At 50.7% G+C, this 18,702-nt stretch overlaps 1 protein-coding gene and 1 long non-coding RNA gene across 2 annotated transcripts; one reads left to right on the top strand and one right to left on the bottom strand.

The window, feature by feature from the left end:
- Window positions 1-2,237: 2,237 nt before the first annotated feature.
- Window positions 2,238-3,635, top strand: LOC118833055 (fizzy-related protein homolog). The gene has a single exon (XM_036740440.1). The coding sequence runs from the start codon at window positions 2,238-2,240 to the stop codon at window positions 3,633-3,635; it is 1,398 nt and encodes a 465-aa protein (XP_036596335.1).
- Window positions 3,636-9,752: 6,117 nt separating this feature from the next.
- LOC118833000 lies at window positions 9,753-18,052 on the bottom strand. The gene is made up of 3 exons (XR_005009265.1): window positions 17,920-18,052; window positions 17,704-17,796; window positions 9,753-9,923 (listed from the first exon to the last, which is right to left on the bottom strand). It is a non-coding gene; the product is annotated as an uncharacterized LOC118833000 (long non-coding RNA).
- Between the last annotated feature and the right edge of the window lie 650 nt (window positions 18,053-18,702).

The following is an 18,702-nucleotide window of genomic DNA, read 5'->3' as shown; positions in this document are numbered from 1 at the left end:
TGGCCCCGGGGCCTTATGCATGTGGACCCTAGTGTGATGGTGCCAGTGGGAACACCTTCACCAATCAGCTCCTGCACTCAGAGTCCGCAGGCTCCTAACTCTGGAGCTGGAAGAGACCTCAGAGGCCAATCAGGCCTCCCCCTCCCCCACTGCAGAGAGGAGCTTTAGAGAGTGGCCTCTGGGGCACTGAGGGGTCAGTGGCTGTCCCAGGGCCAGGCACCCAGAATCAATCAGAGGCTGCTTTCCCCTGCCACTCCAAGGCCTGCCCTCAACCCACTGGGCCTTGTTGCCTCTCCACTCAATGTCAGGCCTGGGCACACGAAACCAGAGTCCTCTCCATAGCCACAGGACCCTGGCCAGGTTTCCCTTCTGGCTCCTACCTGTCAGGAAGCACAACTGAAATGAGATGGGAGCTGCCCAGGAGGAGCCCCTGAGCTCTCACCAATATGCCCCCTACTCAAACTGGAGGAAACCAACTCTAGCTCCAAGGGTGAGGAGGAAGGGCCCTCCCTCAAAGGCCATCTCTGTGTCCCAATCCCTTCATTGTACAGAGGAGGAAACTGAGGCACCCAAGAGGGGAGGGGCAGCATGGTAGGGTGGAACAAGAGCTGGATCTGGAGTCAGGGGACCTGGGATCAATCCTGTCTCTGTCACCATTCAATGCCTGTGTGACCTGAGATCAGACACTTCTTCCTGGCCCCAGGGTGGGACCCCAGGGCCTCTGAGACCCCTCTGGGCTCTAGAATGAGGATCCTCTGGGTGTGGAAGCATCTGGTTCAGGGGGACCCAGGAACAGAGCCTGGACTAAGAGCCCTGCCTCCTGACTGCAACCTGCTGGGACTGATTCCTGAAGTGTTTTATCACCTGCTCTTGTGACCTTTTGTTTTTGTTTTATGATCTGCTTTATGTTGTGTTTTATTCACGATTTGAAGAGGGAGGCAATCTATGATTGTATGGTGCCATGGGTGACTGTCACCAGCACCTCACTCATGGGGACTCAGTTTCCCCATCTGCACAATGAGACAGTGGGACAGGTTCCAAGGTCCACCCAGATGGGGTCACTTCTGGCCTTGGGCCCCGATCCTGTTTCCCCAAGTGCAGGCATGGATGAGGAGCCGAGCCCCCGGGGAGCAAGAGGCCTCGAGGGACGACCCCCACCCCACTCTTTGCGGTATGTGGGGCTGCCCCTGGTCCAATTGCCTGTGGCTCTGAGTCTCAACAAAGCCAAACAGATTCTGTTTGGCCACGCGTTACCAGGACAACCGGGAGTGACCCAAGGGTCTTCGAGGAGGGGGGGGGGGGGCCTCGTCCTGGTGACATCGTGGGGCTCTGGGAGCTGTTTCCTGAAGACACCTCTCTGAGCACGCTTGGCCGTGGTCGTCCCACAACGCAGCTTGGGACCCCTTTGGTCCCGATTCGGGGTTGCCGCTGCAGCCGCGAGGGCATCCGTGCCCCTGCCGCTGCTTCGTCTCCCCTGCATCGGTTCAGTTGAGACTTCCCGAGCTTCTCCAATTCTTCCTGTTGAAGCTACTTAAAGCCCACCGAACTCTGGGACTCTCACAGCGCTCTCGTGTCGTCGAGGATGTTGCCAGCATCGAGGTCTCGCTCTCGCAGAGGGGCCCCCTGACCCCCGCTGTTTGGGCGCTTCGGGCTGCTGGCACCACCCGGTGGAGGAGCTACTCAACACTTTGGTGGTCAGCCTCACTCTGCCCCCTGCCCTGGGCCCCGCACCCACCCCCACCCACCCGCACCCCAGTTCCTTCAGCTCCAGTTCAACCCCGCCCAGCTCAAGCCCTGTCCCCTGCCCTACCCTGCCCTTCACTGGACCTCCTCAGACCCCGCGCTCGCCCCTGTCCCTGCCCCCCTGCCGTGGCCGTTGCCCATGCCCTGCCCTGACCTGGCCTGTCTTACCTTGCCCGACTAGAATAGAGACACCCAGAGGCAGAGGGGACCCCAGCAGCCACGTCTGCGGTGCTGGTGGAATTCCGCTGACCCGGACCCCTCGAGGCTAGGCCGGCAGTTGGGGCTGCCCCCATCTCCACACTCTGATCCTCAGTGAGGCTGTCGGGCAGTCCGTCGATCCACCAGCCTCCAGCCTCCACTGCCAGCGTGGTCCCTCACCGAGCCGACTTTACCAAAGGCTGGGTCCTGACCTAGCAGGGCCCGGGCTGAGCCCCTAGCCTAAGAACCGGAAAAGCCCCAGGAGATCCCCGCGGAGCCGAATTGCCCTCCCGGGGATGGCAACGAGCTGGAGTCTGGCACTGCCCCCTTCTCCGGTGTCCTCTGCCGGCAAATCCGGAGACCGCTACATCCCCTCGCGGGCCGGAGCTACCTGGGACCTGCGCTTCCATAGCCAACGTGAGGCGCCCAGGCCGAAGCAGACATCCAGAGGTTCCGGCGCAGCCGACGGCAAAGGCGGCCTCCTCTACTCTGCCCTGCTGAAGAACGAGCTGCTGGGAGCTGGCATCGAGAACGTCCAGGAGCTAGAGGCAGACGAGCGAAGCGTGCGGCCTTCTGCGCCCAGCAGGAAGAATCTTTTCACCTACTCCCCCAGCACGACCCACTGGAGCCCAGACACCGCTAGTGAAGTCTCACCCTACGCATTGTTACCTGTCAGCGAGAGAAGTCAGAACTTACTAACATCTTCACGGCCAGTGACCCGGAACATCGCCAGACGCCCTTTCAAGACCATCGAGGCCCCTGTCCTCCGCGAAGACTTCTACCTGAACCTGCTCGATTGGTCTCGTCTCAACGTCATCACGGTGGGCCTGGGCACCCGTGCTTGCCTGTGGAGTGCTACCACCTGCCAGATGACCAGACTCTGTGACCTGTCTGGGGACGGGGACTGGGTGACCTCCGTGGGCTGGTCGGAGCGGGGGAAGTTCGTAGCCATCGGCACGCAGAAAGGTGCGGTGCAGATCTGGGATGTGGCGGCCGAGAAGAGAGTGTCCGTGCTGGAGGGCCACAAGGGCAGGGTCGGGGTGCTGGCCTGGAACGCCGACCAGATTTCTTCCGGGAGCAGAGACAGGTGGGTCCTGCAGAGAGACGTCAGGGCGAAACCCCAGCAGTCTCGGCGCTGGCTGCGAGGTCACAAGAAGGAGGTGTGTGGGCTGAAGTGGTCCCCGGATCGCCAGCTGCTGGCCTCGGGTGGGAGCGACAACATGCTTCTGCTCTGGAACCCGGCCAGCTTAAAGCCCATTCAGCAGTACGCCAAGCACGAGGCCGCGGTGAAAGCCATCGCGTGGTCTCCCCACCAGCGCGGCCTGTTAGCGTCCGGTGGAGGGACTGCCGACCGCTGCGTCCGCTTTTGGGACACGCTGACCCGGCAGCCCCTGCAGAGCGTCAACACCGGATCTCAGGTGTGCAACCTGGCCTGGTCCAGACACAGCAACGAGCTGGTGAGCACCCACGGCTACTCGGAGAACCAGATCGTCGTCTGGAGGTACCCCTCCCTGACCCAAGTAGCCAAACTCACCGGACACAGCTACCGAGTTCTCTATCTCGCCGTGTCTCCTGACGGTCAGGTCATAGTCACGGGCGCGGGAGACCAGATCCTGAGGTTTTGGAAAGTGTTCCCCAAATCCCAGTCGCGGGCGTCTGGCTCCGTGCTCAATCTCTTCGACCAAATCCGCTAACCCCGGGCGGCGCGCCAGGACCGGTGGTGATGCTTTCCCAGGAAAACCTTGGACTCTAATCAACGGGAGGGGAGTAGGGGCGGGGCGGGCAGCGGGACCCGGAGAGTCTGTGGAGAGTCTTATTAAATAGCCGGTGGTTAAAGTGGTTGAATGGTTTTGCGGAGGGGACCCTGTTTGGGAAGGGAGGTGCCCGGGGCGGGGGCGGCCCCTGGGGAGTTACGATCTCATTGGTCACGAAGGGCAAGGGGAAGCCAGCCCAAATGAGGGAAAGCTTTGGGGCGGGGAGTGCTGTGGCCAGGAGCAGAGAAACTCCAGAACAGGGGTTCCTTTTCTGCCCCCACAATCTCTGGGGAGGAAAAAGCAACGTTCTGTCTTCGTCGTCCTGGCCTACTTGTGCCAGGGGAAATTATGGTGGGGGGGCAGGGATGGTGGTGCATGCTGCTCTTGCCTTCCCTTATCTCCAGGGCAGCCACCGCCCTTCAGTCAGGTGGGCTGCCCTAGAAGAGGAAGTCCTCGTGGCCAAAAGGCGAGGCTCAGGCACCAGTGGCCCAGGCCTGGAGCCGCAACGCGGGCTGTCCAGCCCCCAGAGAGTGACCAAACCACGAGACTCCTGCGGAAGGGAGCAAAGTGCCTCGTGGGGTAATCACCCATGAGTGCCCCACACTCGCGACCATAAACCCCAAAGACCTTGAGCGGTGTTCTCCTTCAGTGGGGGGCGAGGGGCATGCGTGGGGGAGACCCCTGGTGCTGGCAAATTGAACCGCCCGGGCTTCAAAGACCAAGGGGATGCTCAGCCCTTAATCTGGGGATGGGGTGAGGATTTTTTGTTTGTTTGTTTGTTTTTTTGACAGCCTGAGGATTTCCTCGGACCTCGAGCAAAAGGATATTGTAAAAAAAAAAAAAAACCCACTGAGAAGGGGATACCCCACCCCTCTTCCCGGCTCGCTTCCGGGCCTCTCTGAGCCTTAGACCGAACTCGCGTACTAACGTTCTAGGCCCGGGGAGTAAACTCTGCTCCACCGGGACTGGAGGTCAGGAGGCCCAGAGCTGCTGTCGCTGGCTTCAGGACAGTGGATTGGGGTTGGGGTGGGGAATAGGAAGGTGGGGAGGAGGACCGGTTGTGTGTTTGAAGATGAGGAAGTGTCAGGACTGATTTTCCACCAAAGTTGAGAAATTCTTTGCAGTTTTCATGCAGAGGGGCAAGAGAAAGAGCGCATCGCACTGGGGAATCTGGCCTCCACCTTCTGGATAAAAGTCGTAATTGGATCAGAGCCTCGTGGGAAAAAGCACTTTTGTTACATAGAGTGAACTATTTCTCCTTTTGTTCGTGGTGGGCAAGTGGTTTAAAGGGCCCGGCGTGGGGCCCCTTGGGGATGGACTCTTGAGGTGGGCTCAGTGTCACTTAGGGAAAGGGATCAGAGCTTCTGTTTCCAGCAGCCCTGGCCTCCTAAGGCTTGGCTTCCATTCGTGGCCCTCTTGATTTCCCTCCCTTAGCTGCACCCCACCAGGTGGATGGAGCATTCTAACCGTGAGGGAAGAGGTCATGGAGAACAGGACCCGGTGAGAGGGGTCTCCTTAGGGAAGGGTTGGGTAGTCTGGACGTGGCCACTTCACACGTGATCTTTAGGGACAACTGCAGTCAGCTAGAAGGCAGGAGCTAGCTCCCAGGAAGAGAAAGGAATGATTTTGGCAACCAACCTGGGCTTTCTCAAATCCCAAGCTTGCAACCCCTCATGCATCAACCATCCAGTTCAAAGGTAGGTATGATACACACAAACATAAAGACCAGGAGTAGGATTTATGGGGGGTGGGGGGAAGGGCAGCATGGATAGTCATCATGATTTCAGACAAAGTTAAAGCTAGGAGATTTAATCATGAGAAAAGTAGGAAACAGTATATGTCAGATATGTTTCTCTATACTGTTTTAGACTATTTAAAATGACTAGATGGTATAAGGATGGAATACTGCTGTGGTGTAGGAAAGGAGGTGCCGGTAGGCTTGGAAAAATATGGAAAGACTGGGACTTATGAAGAGCTTATCCATCCTTCCAGAAACAGTGGATGAACAAGTATAGTCCAGCTTTGCATAGATGCATATGAATGTATATGTCTATATATGTGTATGATTATCGATATCTAAGTATGTGTGAGTGTATATACTTTGTGTGTATATATATGTATGTGCATACATGTATACACGCCTGGGTATATATGTGTATATCCTTGATTATTTGTGCCTTCTTGGGGGAGGAGGGAAAGAGTGGGAAAAGAAACAACAAAATAGAAAGTTCACAGCAGACAACAAAAGAAAAATTCAAAGGAAGCAAAAGATGGACAGGTCTCAACACAATGAGTAGTATTCATTAGACAGGCTTTCTTGGAATGAAAATTTATTGCTGTATATTTTGAATCCTTCCTTAAGTTCTGCTGTGCACATGGCAATGCCTTTTTAAATTTAATTTTTAATATTTAAATTTCTAATATATTTCTTTTGAAAAAGGTTTAACTGAATAAATAATAAAGTTCCATTTTGAGTTCGATAGGAGGTTAAAAAAGGCAGATCCAAGTGCCTCCTATGTACTAGGAGCTGGGCATACAAGTACAAAGAATGAAAGAATCTCCACTCAGGAGGGGCTTTTGTTCAAATGGGAAAGGCAGGGATACACACCAGTACAGTCAGCATAACTATAAGGAGAAGCAAGGTAGATCTTCTCAGAGTCATTAAGTGGAGGGTAGCTTGGGAGATACAGAGCTGTATACCAGTCCAGGGAACACCCCGCCCTCAAGAGGCTCAACTCCTGATGGGGGAAGGCCACACAGAAAGGGGCTTTGGAAAAGGGGAGAAATGAGTGCAGTGGCCTGGGAGAAGGAGCAGGAAGTAGCAGAGAGGCCTGGGCCCTGGCTAGAGAAGGAAAAATCTCACCCTTCAGAGAGGGGTGGGACTAGGGCAAGGGCAGAGTCCAAGGTTCTGGTGGGAGCTAAGAAGAGGGAGTCAGGTAGTGAGCAGAACTCAGGTTGTTAGGGAAGGTCAGAAGGAGGTGAGAGGGTTGAGAGGGGGCATCAGGAAAGGCTTCAGGCAGAGTAAGCTGCTTGAGCTCAGTCATCAGGGGAAAGGCAGATTCTATTAGATGGGGGGGAGCGGCAGAAGGAGTGTATTCCAGGCCAGGGGGTACTGACATGGGAGATGGATTGTATCTGAGCAGCAGACAGGAGCGTTTGGCTTGATGGTAGGGAAAAGAGGGTCCAGTGAGCCTAAGGTAGGTTGCAGCCAGGCTTTAAACCAAAAGTCTATGGCTATATATTTTATTCTGGAGGCAAGGGGTAGCTGTTGGAGTGGAGTGAGCTGGAGCTGGAGTTGGATAAGAGGACCATGTCTGTGCTTCCAGAAGGAAAATGGCTTTGCTTCCATTGTGGAGGATGGACTGGAGGAGAGATTGGAGGCTGAGAGATCCATGGGAAGCTGTTGGAAGAATCCAGGTGAAAAGTCTGAAGGGCCTGCACTATGGTGGTAGCTGTGGAAATGGAGAGTAGGGGTCAGACACTAGAGACCCTAGAACAGCTTAGGTCACAGATGGGGCACCCACCCCTTGGGCCTCCTCTTTCTCCAGTGTAGGCTCTTGAAGATGCCTCTGCTCTGGGCCAACTAGAATCCTGGGTATTGGAGGCCTGAGTGAGAAGGTACTTGGTTTGATTGGAAAATGTTTCCTTTGCCTTGTGGCTTTTCTTGAGCCCTCTTGTAGGTCTATGTGAACTTGTTTAGAGAGGAGGTGAGGGCATCAAGGCTTGGAGGAGTTGTATTGGTTTTGTGAAGGGAATAATGATTTTCATGTTAATTGCTGATATATGGGATGGCTATACTCATAGATACTTCAAAATGCTAGCTTGTGTTAGACTTACAATGCAGCTTGAAATGGTCAATCAAACCCTTGACAATGCTCTCACTCACTGCAATCTTGTCCCTGGGTACCTTAAGTGAATGGAATCAAAGATTGTAGAACCTGTTCCTGCCAGAGAACTCTGGTCCTGTGACCCACCAAGAAACACCCCCACACACAAAGACTTGGACAATATTGCTCCTCCAGGACTCCAGAATTGTTGTCTTCACTTACATTTGTGGGCTGGCCATGGGAAACCTCTCAAACCCTGGGAATGAGTGTTTGTAATCCATCTCCCCCCACTCCCTTCCCACTTGTCATTAATGTATTTTATCTGACTTCACTTTAGCAGGGCGGAATTCTGACCAGAATTCCCCATTTGCAAATCTGTTGCTCATATTTAAAAGGCCACCTGATTACTGGCACCTTGTCTCTGGCCTGCTGTTTTGTCCTGTTCAGGTTAGAGACTGGCTCAGTACAAATACTGTTAACATGTATTGGTGTCAAAGGTGTTTAAGGGGTGGATGTAGAGTGAAGCATTGAGCTTTCCAGTACTGGGGGGAAGGAACAGGCACCACTGGGTCTTTTTCCACGGTCCCAACTCACCTGGTCGGTGAGGTTCAATGCTCGCACTTTCCCTCCACTATTTCAGGCTCAGCCTTTGATCCAGCCCACCTTTCATTGTGAGGAATGTTCCTGGGGCCTTTTCTTGGCCAGGGTTACACTAGTAAGGCCTGTTAGCACATGGATTTGGCTTTTGCTCAAGTCTTTTTTCTTATAATGCAAGGCCAGCTATGGCCTGAGGTTTTCCTCTTCTCTCTTATAAAGGCAGCTCTGGCTATGGTCTGCAGGTTTTATGTCTGCATGCAGTAAATTTAATTTGGGTAAGAATTACTTGAGTGGTTGAACTGGTTGAAATTAACATTTTTATCACGTGCTTTGTTAGAATTATGGAATGTTTACTTCTAGAAATCAAGTGACTTGCTAGCACAATGTGCAAAGCTTGTATTCATGTATGTGCTATTATATCCATATGCCCTTATGCTGTATTTGTATTTTGTGTGTACTTGTTAAGTGGTGTTATCTTTGAGTGTTCACCTTTAAAATGAGACAGGTGTGTGGTGAAAGCATGGGCGAAGATACTGCAGTTCCTATTAACAAAGCCCATAATGAACAAGTGCCTCTCAAATGTATAAGAAATATGGCCTTGCCTGTCCCTCATATTGCCACGATTGGGCTGATTTGACTTAGTGAGGCCCCTAAACTTTGCTGGCCCCTTTGGGGCAGCTTGGATGTGACCAGATTAGAGTATTTAAGGCAGAAACTGATGAATGAGGAAACAGCCTCAAGCAGGGCAGCTATGATAAATAGTACTCAGAGGGACAGAAAGAGGACATAGGCCTGAATGAGAACCAGGGAAAGAAACGACTAAATCATTTGAAGTGCTTCCCCTTAAGAACCCCCAACCTACCCAACTACCTAAAATCCACTGATCTTTACTAAAAGATTCCACCAGCCTCCCAGCTTCTATGTTCCCTTTCAAAGTGCAAGCCAAAGTTGTCCCAGGAAAAATAAAAGCCCTGAGGATGGTGGCTTGATCAGGACCTATGGTTTTAAGCCCTGGCTGGCATGGAGAACTCCAGGCTATTGCCAAGGAGTAACCCAGCCACAGGGCAGATGCCATAGGCTTTGCTGGGCAGTTCCAAGTCACCCTGCATTCATATAGACCTGGGTATTGGGATGTCTATCAACTCATGGTTGTCTCAGTTGAGAAAGGGGAGTTGCTGCCAGAATGCACTGGGGAACCCTACCTACAATCCCAGTAACTCATTATGAATAGGCTCCGGGGAGGGTGGGCAGGAGTCCCAAAACGAGTGGGATGTACAGGCCATACCTATCCCCAGGACTCCTGTTGTAGATGTCTCCTTGCTCACACAGGGGCGAAGTGGCATCTGCTCCAGTTGACACAGGTGCCACACTATTAGTTTTAAAGCCCTCTGCCTTTCTCATCCCTCTCAGAGTGGAGAGGATCTCATTGTGGGGATTGCTAAGGAGACCACTGTCATACATATCTCAGAACCTCCCTTTTTCTTGGACGGGTGAGTGCCTTCCACGCTTCTGTTCTAGTCTCTGTGGACCCTTATCACTGGGATATAGTCTGCTTCATCAATTACAGGCCACTATTTCATGTGATCCAAGAGGAATCACTCCTTTGTGTCTTTTATCCCCAACACCCTCCACATCTGAAAGTGTCCTCATTCCTTTAGGTTTCTTTTCCTTGATCCCCTCTGACCACCTGGCTCTCAGCAAGTTCCTTCCAGCTTGTGGACTTCAGATGTGACTGATATGGAGTCAGTTATCAGTGTCCCACCTATTGCTGTGCAGTTGGCTCTCCCATCCGGTTTATTCCGCTCTGAGGAAGGAGGGAACAAAGTTGGTGTAAGCAACACATTCAATTCTGCCATCCATCTACCTGAGGTGGAAAATGAGGAAGAGACTTTGGCATATGACTTTGGGATACTATGGAAACATCAGGGCTTCCTCACCTCCTCAGGATAGGCGATTACAAATCACGCTGTAGCAGTAATGAAAATTGCAGGGCACAGTCAATAGAACAGCATTTATGCCCATGGAAAGGACTTAGCAGACCAAGCAGTGAAAACCTTAGCTTTAACTCCTCAAACTGCTGAGGAAGTGGCTCCCATAGTACAGGTCCCTATGGAACTTGCACTTTGCCCCATAAGCATGGTCATAATATCTTCATCTCACCCTGAAGGCCTGCCCAAGCCTTCTAGCCTAAGAAAAGAAGAAATAGCCACTACCTAGAGAAGAACGTTTATCAAAAAGCAAGAAAAGCTTCAAAAGGAGGGAAGGGAATCTGATAAGACTATGGGTAGGACTATGGGATGGGAGTTTTCACAGGGCTGATGTTACTGCCTATGAGAGGTGTCCCACCTGCCCCAAGCACAATGCATCCAAGCCTCTGGAGCCAGCTCATGGGACGTTTCCTCTCCCAGATCAGCCCTTTGCAACCTGACAGATCAATTTCACTCAACTGGCATCTGCCCTTAGTTACAAATCTGATTTGGTTATGGCTTCTGTTTTCCTCGTGGGTGGAAGAGTTCCTCTGTCACTGTGCCACAGCCTCTGGGGTAGCAAAAATCCTCTTAGGAAAAATGATTCCATTAAGGGGGTTCCTAAAGAGATAAGTAGTGATAGAGGCACCCATTTCACAGGACCTTCATTCACTAAACTGCTTTCATCCTGGACATATACTCAGCATCTCCATTGTGCCTATCACCCCGTCATCAGAAATGGTTCAGAGTTAATGAGATACTTAAAACCTCCCTTGGTAAACTCTCTGAGGAGCTAGGTATCCCCTGGCCAAAGCCCATCCTTAAGCCCTTCGAAGCCTTAGGTCTAGACCATTTGGTACCCGTAAGTTCAGTCCCTATGAGACAGGAACAGAACCCCTAGTTGTACTGTACCTATGGATGGGTGGCATAGTAGCCAAAGGCTCCCTCCCACAGTACTGTATTGGGTTGGCTCAGAAGATACCAGAGACTTATCAGCTTGTCTTGCAGTCCCATTCTTTAGAAATTCCAACTGAGACTCAGCCCCTGATCCAACCCAGTGACTGGGTGCGCTGGAAATGGTATCTCCAAAAACGCTCCTTGAAGCCACAGTGGAAAGGACCCTTTCAAGTCCTGCTCACTACCCCCCACTGCAGCCTAACTCTTGGGAGTCCTGGATTCATCTTTCAAATCTCAAAAGGGCAGTACTGCCCACCTGCATTATGGAACCCACAAGTGTCCTGACCCTAAAAGTTAAAGAGTTGAAGCAGCCGACATCTGTTCCCAGACTACTAGCTCAAGAAAACGGAGGTGGGCTGAGGTTTGCAGTTACTCCCTCTACGAACTAAGCCTTTTCTTCCTTGCTACTGCTACAGCAGTCTCTGAACTCTCATCCTCCAAAATGTTTGTCCTGTTCCTTAATCCCTTCACTCTGGTCCACAGGTTTATATACCTCACCCCCACCAAAGCACCCACTCAGGAGCCCAATACAGCACTTCTCTAAAACACTCAATTTATGTAACTGCTGGGCATGTCATTCAAGGTCCCAACCCCTGGAAGCTCTAGTCCTAGCTGCCAGGGATCATGATCCCAATGGGAGGGTTCTGTTTTACTGGCTCTCTCAGACAGCATGCTGCAAAAACCCCTCCTTCTCCCCAGACTGAGAATCCACCCAGTCCCAGTCTGTTTCCCCCCACCATTACTTCTACGCCCATTCTCAGGACACTGCCACAGTCACAAACACTACACCTGCCCGTGAGAAAAAGGAACACGTTAATCGAGAATTAATGGAGTCAATGGCAGGTTTTTGGGTCCCTAGAATATCAGACCCTTACCTTCAGGGCTCTCTCTAGAAACACACGATCCACTCCGCATACAGGGCATAAGCAGCAACATGAGCCCTGATCTTGCATTACCAAATCTTTTGCGACATAACTTGACCTTTATTGTGGACTCCACATGGGTTCCTTTTCTAAATGCCTTGCTTGATTCCTGTGGCCAGCTTCTGCAGCTACAGATTTCTATGAATGAGACTGAAGCATCTCACAACGCTGGGAAAAGCCCCTGTAGCAAGATGAGTATGGAGACCTTCCCTACCAAAAGAGCCATCAGACTTCTAACCTTAACCCATGACAAAGGCCACTGTGAAGGCACCAATTCAATTTCTGGGTTAGTTAGGGAATCCCAGAATGGCCGCTGCTTCCAAAACCATGCCACATGTAAACATCCTTTTTGGGAGGCACTGAGTTTTGTTTCTTGCTCTGCCTGGGATTCACCCTCTAATACCCCCACCTTTGCGGTTTTGTGGCTTTATGCTATATCACAGCTTCCCTCCCTTCTGGGAAGGCTTCTGTCCTCGTCTATACTATGACAAATTTGTCTCAGTTCCCAGGGAACCACTCCACTGAAGTTCTTCTCTGGTTAAAAGTGTCCCTCCAGATGAGAGAGGAACATACTGAGAGAGGGAGATAAGGAGAGATAGAATGGGGTGGATTATCTCTCATAAAGGTGGTAAGAGGAAGCAGTTCTGTGGGAGGAGGGGAGAGGGCAGGTGAGGGGGGAATTAGTGAACATTGCTCTCATCAGATTTGGCCTAAGGAGGGAATACCACACATACCCAACTGGGAATTTTACCCCATAGGAAAGAAGAGGGAAGAAGATAAAAAAAATGGGGGGGATGATGGAGGGGAGGGCTGATGGGGCTGGAGGTAGTCAAAAACAAACACTTTTGAAAGGGGACAGGGTCAAGGGAGAAAATTTAATAAAGGGGGATGGGTTGGGAAGGAGCAAAATATAGTAAGTCTTTCACAACATGAGTATGGCGGAACGGTTATACGTAATGATATACATGTGGCCTATGTTGAATTGCTTGACTTCTTAGGGAGGGTGGGTGGGGAGGGAAGAGGGGAGAGAATTTGGAACTCAAAGTTTTAAAAACAGATGTTCAAAAACAAAAAAAATGTTTTTAAATGCAACTAGAAAATAAGATACACAGGCAATGGGGCGTAGAAATTTATCCTGCCCTACAAGAAAGGAAGGGAAAAGGGGATGGGAGGGGAGTGGGGTGACAGAAGGGAGGGCTGACTGGGGAACAGGGCAACCAGAATATACGCCATCTTGGAGTGGGGGGAGGGTAGTAATGGGGAGAAAATTTGTAATTCAAAGTCTTGTGAAAATCAATGCTGAAAACTAAATATGTTAAATAAATAAATAATAAAAATAAAAAAAAACAAAAGTGTCCCTCCATCAGCAGCAAAGGCTTGCTTTCCTGCCCATTGCAGCCCTGTGAGCATCCTTTGGATCCTTTACCAGTACCACAGCCACCTTTGGCACACTGTATTCATCTGTCAGGAACCTCTCCCCAAACTAGCCATGAACCCGGAGCTCAGAGGAAAGTCTGTCACCAGCTTCCCAACACAGGTTGACACACCCTCAGGGTATTACAAAACCTTTAGGTACTGGCCACCCTAACAGCTCGGGTAGGGGCTGCAACGTCATTGGGGAGGAATGTTGTTTCTTGGTTAACCCATCCTCTCACATAGATGAAGACCTTAGCACTCTAAACAAGCAAGCAGATTTATAAATGTCAAAGCATTCTGAAGCACGTTTCCCTTTCACTGTCCTTTGATCTACTCTCCTGCTTGCCTGTTTGTCTTGCTGTCTACCTTGGCGTTAGATAACTCATTTATTGTTACATAAAACCAAAATCGTGTTTCAAATGAATGTTCCTCATCAGTCTACAAGGGTGGTTTTCCAACCTTCTTGATGGAAAGGAGGCAATGTGAAGAAAACTATGATTTTGCTATCGATATTTTTCAGAATTGCCTCTTCTAGCTTGTTAGACTTACAACACAGCTTGAAATGCTCAACCTCTCAACGTTCTCACTGCATTCTTCTGCCTGTGTACGTTAGGTGAATGCAATCAGGACTCAGACGTGTGACACACCAAGTAAAGACCTCCCCCCCGCAAAACTTGAACAATATTGCTCCCGCGGGACTCCAGAATTGTCTTCCATGTGTGGGTTTGTCATTCCAAACTGCCCAAGTCCTGAGAACAACTGTTTGTCAATCCACCTTCCCCACTGTTATTTACGTATATAATCTGCCTTCACTTCAGCAAGGTAGAATTCTGATCGGAATTCCCAATTTGCCAATCTGTTCCTCATAATAAAACTATTTAAACAGCTACCTGATTACTGGGACTTTGTCTCTGGCCTGCAACCTCACCGTTGTCAGGTTTGAGACTGGTTCAGTACATTCACATTCTGTTAGCAGTTTAAATCGTGAAAAAGCATCCACCTCAGCAAAGGAATCTACCTCAGCAAAGCGGAAGGGGTACTAACTACTGACATCTCCAGGTTGTGGGACTGTTTATATTCATACACACAATTTTTAGGCCTCTTTGGGGGAGAAATATAGCTCAAAGAAGCAAATGTGATTAGCTGGACAGCTGAGAATTACCCCCATCCCCAGCCCCAACCCTACTCCCACTCCACTCCCTACCCACCTACCTGGAGCAAAGGAGACCAAAAGAGTTGGTCTCTGATCACAGTCCCCTTGTCCAGTGCAGGGAAGCCTTAGGAGCCAAACTCACAAATGTGTCCTTGGGGAAGTTTAGGTGACTGCCCAGGGACACCAGAGAGGCTTTGCTGGGGAGGTCATAATGGGAGTGGGAAATGACTGGGTATTTGCCCTTTTGTTCTTTTAAAGCATTTTTCTTTCCTGGTAAGACCATCTCCCTCTTGTCCCAGTACCCTAGGCAGGGCAGGTGCCAAAGGAGTCAGACAAGTGTCCTCACTAAAACAAGCTTAAAAGCTATGTGCTTGTGCGTTGGTTGGGGAGTGAGGGGTGTCAGGATACCTAGGTCTGTGCAAAGAATCCAGGTCTTCGATGGATGGATTCCACTTACACATCTGACCTCCCTTTTAAGTCTTCTGTGCTGGGTCATCTTCAGGTCCCTCCCTCTAACCCTGGGTATCCCTCCTCCAAAGCTGTCCTGGACCCTCTCCTTCCTCTATACTGGGTGATCTCAGCTCCCATGAATTCAACCACCTGCAAGAGGCTGCTTCTCCACTCCACCTTAATCAGCCCCCAGACTCACATTTCCAACTACTTACTGGCCATCTCAAGCTGGATGGACGTCCTGTAGATATCTTAAAGTTGACATGTCCAATGTGGAAGTCCTTCTGTTCCCCCCAACCCCGCCCAAGCCATTCCCTCTTCCTAAATTCCACAGTACTGTCCAGGGTAACACATCCTCCTTGTTACCTTGGCTCACAAACAGGGCACCAAACCACAGGCTCTTCATTTTTTTTGAACCCCCTACACCCATTTTGTCATCAAGCCCTGTCAGTCAGACCTTGGCAATAGCCCTGCACCACAATGCCCCCCTCTTCTCCTGTGGCAGCACCCCCTTTGCTACAGGACCTCCTCTCCCCATGCATATGGCAAAGGCTGCTGGGAGGTCATCTCTGCCACAATGCTCTCCCCACTCCTGTCCATCCTCCACTCACCTGTCCAAGGGATCATCCTCAAGTCTGTTTATCCCATGCCCCTGCCCCACCTCAGAAACCCCTGGGGCTCCTTATTCCCTCTAGCACCGAATACAAAACCTACTGGATGCTATTCAGAGCGCTTCAGAAGCTCCTTTCCCACCTTTTCAGTCTTCCGGTACTTTATACCTGGCTCATGTGTCCCCACAGGCCCCGTCACTGGGTGATGCCTTACTCCTTGTAATACCTTGCCTAAGGCCCTCCCCCTCCCCTTCTCCCCCCACCAGGGTCTCCCAAGTCCCAGCTTCTGCAGGAAGCCGCAGGCCTCCTAGGTAGAATGCCTTCCTTCTATGATCTCCTTGTTCTGCAAAAATCATGTTTGTACTAGGTGACTTGTATGTCACTTCCTCCCTCTCCCCCCTCCATTTAAAGCCCAACACCTTGAGGGCAAGAAGTGTCTTTGGCCTTTCTTTTGATCCCCACTGTTCAGTAAAGTGCCTGGAGCAAGGCAGGCACTTGCCAAGTGGTGACCGACTGACTGTGCTAAGCAACTGGCTGTTCTGTACCACCCCCTACCCAATTCACAAAGTAGAGTGAATGCCGGATTCCTCTCCAAGATGGGGGCCATTGTGGAGTTGCACAGGTTGGGAGTGGTTTGGGTCAGAGGGGGCATTTCTTTTCCTCAGGGTTCACAGACAGGTCCACCAAGCTTGAGGCTTGTCCCACAGGTTAGCTCAGAGGGGGAGAGGAGGTACTGAGAACACAATGGTGCAAACAAGTGGAAGCCCCCAACAGCCTGGGCTCTCCAGGAACTCTGCAAGGGGTCTTGGTCAGTGGTTTCCTCTTCAGCAGCCACCTTCTAATCCCAGACCATTTTGTGTGGACTGAGACAAGCTCTGTGACATGTTCCCCTTCTGGAAAGTGGCTCATGACCTGAAGCAGCCGATCCTTGGTCACACCACCGTCCCAGATGCCCGTCCATCTCATTGCCTCCACTTCCTGTCCAGTCTCTCACTCCTCCACCCTCTGCCACCTGCCTCCTGACCCTACCACTCAACAGAAAGCGCCCCCTCCCAAGGTGCTGGTGGCCTTTTCTCTGGCTTCATCCTTACTGCCCTGTGTACAGCATTAGAAGCTACTGGCTGGGCCCACTCTGTTGCTTGACACTCTCCTCTCTGGGTCTTCCTGACACTGGGCTCTCTTGGTCCTCTTCCTGCCTGTTCCCCTCCATCTGCTTTGGTGGCTCATCATCTCCATCACCCCCTCCCCTCAACTCCCAGTGTCCTGGGCTCTCAGCTCTCTCTACATTCTGTCCTGGTGGCCTCATCAGCTCCCAGGGGTTCAATGATCATGCAGATGCAGGTATGGTGGGAACCATGTCCAAAACATCCCCCAGCCCACGTAAGGCAGCTTAGTGTTCCCTGTAAAGCTACTGAAACCCTCCTGGAGGCCTGACTGGCTCGGGGGAGTAAAGCTTCAGGCTACTGAGATGACATCCTGGTGGCCTGAGGACAAAACAGCCAGGAGCTGCTCCAGGAACCTGCTCTAGGAACTGGCTGGCAGACCAAAATGGGCAACTCAGGGGCAGGGAAGCCTGGGTGGCTGAAAGAACTCAGGGTGACTGTCCTCTGTGCATCTCCTTAATTCAGCTCCTTCTCCTGCTATAGACAAGCAAATCTCCTGTGGTTCACTGTTCAATGACCCACCAGTGTCTCATTTCATTCTAATAGGGCCTATAAACTAGCAGGGGACTGAGGTCAGCCTGTCACAGGGATGGATCCAGGGCAGGTTGGGTGCAGTGGCATGTGAGGGTGCCAAGAGGCTCCTCTCTTTTCAAACCTTTCCCCTCTCTAGGGCTCTACCATGGTACCTGCATGGTCCCTCACTGGAGATTCATCCTCAGACTCTCAGAACATCAGAGAAGGAGGGGGAGAGAAACTTCACATCCCAGAGAAGGGTGCCAAGCCCATTTCACACTTGGGGTAACTGAGGCCCTGAGGTGGGAGGGCACTTGCCCAAGGTTGCTCAGCTGGACAGTCTCTGTGTCTCTAGGAATTCCCAGTTGAAATAGAAAATCTCTCCCTTCCCTTCTTCCACCCAAGAGGGGTTGCTTGGATTTTATACTCACCTAATGGCATGGTTTCATTCCTCAGGGTAGGAATGTGTAGTGAGAAAACATTTGCCACCCAGGCAGATGATCCACACTTCTTCTGTGCGTTTCCTGGAACACAGAAAGGTTAAGTGATTTGCCCAGGGTCACATAACAGGATGTTTCAGAGGCTGGAAGTGAACTCAGGGCTCCCCGATTCAGGATAGAGCTCTCCATCTGGAGTCAATCAATTACCTCCCATGCCTGTAAGACTTTCAGATGTGCAGAACTGTCTCCTCACCACGACCTTAGGAAGTTAGGTGGTATCAGGTGGCTCTCCAAATTGCACAGGTATAACTAAGGTTTTTCGAGTTGGAGTGACTTGTCATTTGGCATGCACCTGCCGGAAAGAAACAGAAATAGAAAATTTCAATAACTCAGTTTCACCAAAAAAAATGAATAAACTATTGGTGACCTCAGAAAGAAACACCCCCCAGACCAGATTGACAACGATTTCTACCAAACATTCCAAGAATGATTAATTCAATATTACACAAAAAATTTGTACAAAAGTTGAAAAGAAAGGATCCTTGGAAATGCCTTCTATGATACCGTGGTAGAAACTTTTGACTTTTTCACTTCTTTGTCATGAATTTTTATTATTGGGGGCAAAGGAACATTGCCCCTGCAACTTTTGTTCAAGTGATAGCCTGTCTTAAGTTAACATTATACTCACTTAGCAACAACCTGACTCGTGGAATCAATCTTAAGGGAAGACTTAATTTTAACATCAAAATTCCTGAAATAAGAAACCAAATAAGAGGAAGAAAAAAACCTCCCCAAAATATTTTATTTGTGGAAGAATTCCCTGATACTGAGTCTTCCTGACAGGTAAATCCCTTGCTCTGAATTATTCCATTCTGACTTCTTTAAGATGTAGCCTTGTAGTTTTATAAGTGTAGGATTTTGCAAACAGTATTTGATGTGTATGTAACTTGGCACAGCTTACCCAGAGAGTGTATTTTTTTCCATTACAGA

Source organism: Trichosurus vulpecula, assembly GCF_011100635.1.
Source record: "Trichosurus vulpecula isolate mTriVul1 chromosome X unlocalized genomic scaffold, mTriVul1.pri SUPER_X_unloc_1, whole genome shotgun sequence".
Taxonomy (NCBI): domain Eukaryota; kingdom Metazoa; phylum Chordata; class Mammalia; order Diprotodontia; family Phalangeridae; genus Trichosurus; species Trichosurus vulpecula.
Note: the sequence above shows the minus strand (reverse complement) of the source record. Positions and strands in the feature narration are given on the sequence as shown.